The sequence below is a fragment of the Gymnoscopelus braueri genome (genome assembly GCF_963280865.1).
Source record: "Gymnoscopelus braueri genome assembly, chromosome: 22".
Lineage (NCBI taxonomy): Eukaryota > Metazoa > Chordata > Actinopteri > Myctophiformes > Myctophidae > Gymnoscopelus > Gymnoscopelus braueri.
The window spans coordinates 11,326,164-11,332,033 of NC_137624.1; the positions used below are offsets into that span (position 1 = coordinate 11,326,164).

Here is a 5,870-nt window from a genome sequence, read left to right on the forward strand (position 1 = left end):
TTTATGGGCCAGCATCGATTATCAACAGTTCAAGGCGGTTTATGCACATTGAGCACAATTCACAGGTGTAGTGGAAAATGAACCCTCCAGTGCATGAGGGGGGAAAAAATGACTAGATTAAAGCGTTTGGAGGTATCCAAACAATGTGAATTCTCCTCTTTATTCTTAGCTTACGTTATGACAAAGGCTTGAACATGAACAGTAATTAGCTAGGGCGGCGCAGAGGGAGCTCGATAAATTGAACCCACAGGTGTAGTTTACAGCTCTTAACGACACACCGTCTGCAGTTTTCTAAACAAAACACAATCATTTGCTGTTTACACCCTCACCCCGTTCTCTAGAATTACGTGCCGTTTTGGTTAAGGAAAGTCCCGACCTTGTAATATTGGCGGGGGCGACAATGCCCCGCGGCAACTTCCACCCCCCAAACCACCGAGTCACAGGCAACGGTGTTGTTCCCCGTCTCGTTTTTCTGTGTTTACAAAACGTGTCCGTATCTCTTTTCATACTGTGGACCTCTCTCGTCTGTCAGAGAAACTCCAAAATAATTCCATAATGATAGGTCCCCTATCCCGCCATCTTTCCCACTGTGGCTTGGCCCCCACCTACTGAATTAGTGTTAAGTAACCAGTGCTTAAGTCAGTCAGGCGTAAGTCATTGGTTCTCAAAGTGGGGTCCGGTGACCCCCAGGGGTCCTTGACAGAGTGTACAAATGGAACCAAATGATTTTACAATATAAATCGGGGTCCCAGAGATAGAAATGCCATTAAACAACAATCTTCTCTTATGGCATATCTTTTCAAATGGGGGTCCGCAGGCTAATAAGTGTCAATCTGGGGGTCCTTGACATGAAAAAGTTTGAGAACCACTGGTGTAAGTGATAATTGTGTTAGAATAAAGGGGGCTTCATGTTTCAAAATAATCCATCCGACATCATACATTTTTTCCGATGGCCTGTCCGGTACCACTGAGTAATCTCTGATCAATGAACAGTGGTGGAAAGTAACTAGTACATGTACTCAAGTACTATACTTAAGTACAATTCTGAGGTACTTTTACTTTACTGGAGTATTTCCAATTTGCAATACTTTTACTTCTCCACTACATCTCAGACGCAACTATTGTACTTCTACTCCACTACAATTATTTAAAAACATTAGTTACTAGTTACTTTTTTGATCATTATTACAAAACCACTTCAGCCCTACTTAAACTTTGGCAATTTGAAAATAGCAGATCTACAAGCGTTGAGAAGCGACGGGTTGTGAGCTTGTAGATCTGCTATTTTCAAAGGATTTGTATACATTTGAAAACTTGTGAAATGGGACGTTCTGCATAACAAGTACTTTTACTTTTGGTACTTTAAGTACATTTTGATACCAATACTTTTACTCAAGTACATTTTGAATTCCGGACTTCTACTTGTAACAGAGTATTTCTACATCGCAGTATTGGTACTCTTACTTAAGTAAAACATTTTAGTACTTTTTCCACTACTATGAATGGCAGCTGTGGCAGCTTGCTCTGTTGTCTCGAGCGACCGAAGCATTTGTTTAAGACCAGCGCGGGTGATTTTAATACCTGGATATCGTTCCGACATGCTGTGGGAGATTTGTCACAGAGGTTTCGCTATTTCTTGCAACAGTTTGTGTTTATGCATACTCACTAGAGGTTGATTTCAGAGGTGTTTGTAGAGACCAGTTCCTCTCGTCAACGTCTGTTCCAAACTATCGCTGCTGGCAGAATGAAGCCTTGACTGAATGCGGAAACAAAAATAAATATATCACACCCACCAACTTCTGACCAATCACACTGTCTGAACTAGTTTGGACAGCCAAAACATGACGGGGTGAAGGAGTGTCCGGAACAAGTTCTGAGACCGGCGACCGCCCATCCGAAGTTCTGATTGACATCATTTTGGAGTTATAACCTACCCTGTCCGAACAAGTTCTGATTAGGAAGTTCTGATTAGGGATGCACCGAATATTCGGCCACCGAATATATTTGACCATATTATATATGGCCAAAAAAAAGCATATTCGGTATTCGGCCGAATAGATTTTAACGCTGAATACCGAATGTATATATATTTTATGATCTCAATTTGGACCCATGGTGATTATACGTTTTGCCATAATCATGTAGCTCTACGACAGAGGCACAGCCATGACAGCAATGGTATTGTATTTTTTTTATTTTATTTTTTTTATAATCATATTCGGCCATTCAGTATTCGGTTATTCGGTCAACTGTTTTCTATATTTGGTATTCGGTTTCGGACAAGAATTTCCCATTCAGTGCATCCCTAGTTCTGATGTCAGATGGAAGCATGTTGCCCCCTTAAGTGTTAAATAGCTCTATATTCCCATAGTATAGTATACTATGGAGTGTCTCTCCTGGTTTTTAGTAAACAGAAAATACATTTTCAGGTCGGTATACCAATTTCACCCAATCAGGAGAGAGAACTCATACAGGATACATTGATAAACTTTTTTGAAATTTGAAGTTTTTTTTTTCACACCGTTTTTAGACCCTGTTTTTTTGTATGGACCCCCATCAAAATATTTTGTTGATGGAGGTGGAGGTATGAGACACAAAGAGTCTCCTTTGCACTCTGGCGGCTGCACACAGGCAGTGCAGGCAGTGCACACAGACAGAGCCACACACAGACAGAGCCTCACACACACAACCCGAGCACGGTTTCATATAGCTGCACTTCGCAGCGTTCGCAATTACTCAAAGGCTGCCCTACACGGGTAGCAGGGGTCGCGCTAGGATTTTAATCTGCCGGTCCCAATGTCCGGAAGGGTTCAAATTTATCGGACATCTGACAAAAATAACAGTCATAATTATTTTGATGCATTAATGACAAGCAGGTGCGTAAATACAGCCTAACACTTAGGCCTACAGCATTATATTTTGGATTGAGCTATTTGAACATGAACCATCATAATATACACATTTTATATAGCAGGGTCATCTTACGCAAATACATTAATTACCTACATTACCATTTGCGCATGCTGCGTGCGTAATGGTTTCTCAATAATCAATTGCGTTTGAATGCATTTTCTAATCAAAGGGCACTGCACAAAATTGGGCATTTCAGATTAATCCTTCATAATGTGGCTCAGCTGACCTGTTAGGGCAATAAATTATAGACCATATTTTTTGGCCGGACCTTTTAGACAAAAGCATTATAAATGTAACTGTGTTGTTTTACATTCTTTTGCCTAATAAAAATGTCAATCAATCAATCAATCAAACAAACCACTACTCACTCACAGGAGGTTATACTGTATAGTTAGGCAGTGGATGCCGTCCGTGCGTCTAGTTGGGACAGCCGTGGGAAAGTTGATGAGTTGTGAGAATCTTGTCGTCTCCTCATAGAGCTATTCAGTTCAAAGTGGTAACGTTTTAACGTGTCCACCTCATAGAGTTAAAAATAGGTCCACGATTATGATTAACGTCGTGTTTCACCTCGATGCCATAGTTGCAGTAGCCTATAGCTGTTGTGGAGAGTATTTACAGTGTTGGATAGTTCATCTTCAACTTGCACTGTTGTTAAACTGTAGGGCAACTTGCCAACTTTACTCACAGTGCCCTTGTAGTAGCCTAGTGTCTGTGACATATTCTAACTCGTAATGATACTGACTGTTAAATACACAACTTTATATAATGTAAGTTATGTAACTTGTAACCAGACCGCGGTCTCTCTGTCTGACTGCCGAGACCGCAGTCTCTACGCAGCAGAAGCAACAACTACGCAGCAGCAACATCAACTCTCATCTTCCTGTTGTACCTTCACAATAAAGTGTCTCCCATTTAACGCCCAATGCAGCACATTTTACACTGGTTATTATTAACAGGAAATAGGTGTAACTTATCAGCGTGTGACACACTCTTTCTTTCTACCTCTCTCTCCCAGAAACACGCACGCTGTTAAGAGAGAGAGAGAGAGAGAGCGAGCTTGCAAAGCAGAGGATTTGAAATGTGCCTGATTTGCGGTGATAATTAATGAACTGCCGTGTCATAATCAGCCGGTCAGGATGTCCGGGGAGATTATTTTTTTCCGGTCTTTGTCATAAAAAATCGGTCAAAACCGGCAATTATCGGACGGGTAGGTGTCACGGTCACCCCTGTTGGGTTTACACAGGAGAGCCTCTTTCACCAACTTGCAGTCCGACTTAGAGGCGATCTGCTGGACCTGCGGGTCCGTCGCAGCCTTCCAGAGGTCATACATGTCCTGGCCGTGATGACCGTGCGAGTTCATCATCTGCCTGTAAATGCACGGGTGGTAGGGCGCCTTCCACCCCCCGGTAAAGAAGTTGTGATTCTGTGGCGTGACGCCCACGATGTTGGCACAGATCCCCATGACCACGTCATCCATGTGGATAGAACCATCGAGTGTCAGCGTGGCTTGGTAGATCTTCTCCACTACGTCCCTGGAAACCACGTACCCATTACCTGACGTGAAGTCGGGGAAGGTCGACCACTGGTACATTTCGTAGGGCAAGTAGTACTTGCTGTTCCTGTCTCGCATGGGCCTCTCTCCATGCCACACATGGCCGAGCCACAGGTCGGTGACGTTCCTCTGGGCCGCGTCCTGCAGGTGATCCACCAGGTTAGGAGTGTGTACGAAAGTGTCGTCGTCGGCCGTCATGACGAAGCTCGCATGGGCGCACCGTTGGCGTGCCCAACGGAACTGCATGATGACTTTCAGAGTCAGGGTGCGGAACGAGTCCGTGAAATCCTGCTGGATCAGGTCACCGTGGAGGCGGTCCTCGCGCTCCAGATCCTCCTGGACGCTGCCGGAGCTTGGCGCTCCCAAAGCGAACAGAACCTTGACCGTGACCCCCTTGGAGCGCCGAATGTACGCCTCGTTGCCCCAGGTCGACCTGATGGCCACCCGCCGGTCCGCGTGTGCGGGGGCACTTTTGATGAAGAGGAGAAGATGGACGTCTTCTCCAGAACACACGTCTGGATGGTCCAGCAGGTACTTGAAGTTGGTGAACCGCTGAGCCTGCTGGGGTGTGACGGTGAAGGCCTCTTTGATGAAGGAGAAGGCGTCCGGATCATCAGTCACAGCCAACCCAACCAAACCCAACAGCATCGCCGTGGCGATCAGCAGCACACAGGTGCTGATTTCACGGCGCTTGACTTTAAAAATCCTGAACATAATCTTACCTCTGGTCTTCACAGTGGAGATGCTATGTGTCTGACTGTCTGTGCGTTAAGCAGCTAAATGAGTGGTTTTCTCACCTTTATAGGGCAAGCGTGTGATGTCACTCAGTAGACAACATATGACTCCAAATTTGGGCTGTGTGTGTGTGTGTGTGTGTGTGTGTGTGTGTGTGTGTGTGTGTGTGTGTGTGTGTGTGTGTGTGTGTGTGTGTGTTTGTGAGTTTGAGAAGCCCACAAACATAGAAAACAGCTAGACGATGTGCCACAGGTTTTCATTCTGACCAAAATGCTTCATAATAATAATATTCCGCCGCCAGGCTTAGGAATCAAACCCGGCACACGCTCTCAGGCCCCCTGGAACCCCCTTCAAGGCCTCTGTGGGTCCCTGGACCCCACTTTGAGAACCACTGCTGTAGGCAATTAAAGACTCAGCTTTGTAAGGCAAACAGAGCTTGATCATTGACCAATGACCATCTTGCTATCTTTGATATCGTTAGTCTCAGCATAATTGCTATGAGTTAAAGTATGTTTTTGTCAAATTGACATTTCTGCCTAACTCTACTCTCCCAACACTGCTGCTTCATTGTGCCTTAGTGCCACTGGTGTAAAGTAACTAAGTACCTTTACTCAAGTACTGTACTTAAGTACAATTTTGAGGTACTTTTACTTAGTATATCCAATTTGCA

At 44.5% G+C, this 5,870-nt stretch overlaps 1 protein-coding gene across 1 annotated transcript; it reads right to left on the reverse strand.

Annotated features, from left to right (window-relative positions):
- Nucleotides 1–4,096: 4,096 nt before the first annotated feature.
- On the reverse strand, nucleotides 4,097–5,179 carry LOC308078829 (lactosylceramide 1,3-N-acetyl-beta-D-glucosaminyltransferase A-like; the record flags this gene model as incomplete). Its single annotated transcript, XM_080420175.1, has 1 exon — nucleotides 4,097–5,179. The coding sequence occupies one exon, from the start codon at nucleotides 5,177–5,179 to the stop codon at nucleotides 4,097–4,099; it is 1,083 nt and encodes a 360-aa protein (XP_080276301.1).
- Nucleotides 5,180–5,870: the final 691 nt, after the last annotated feature.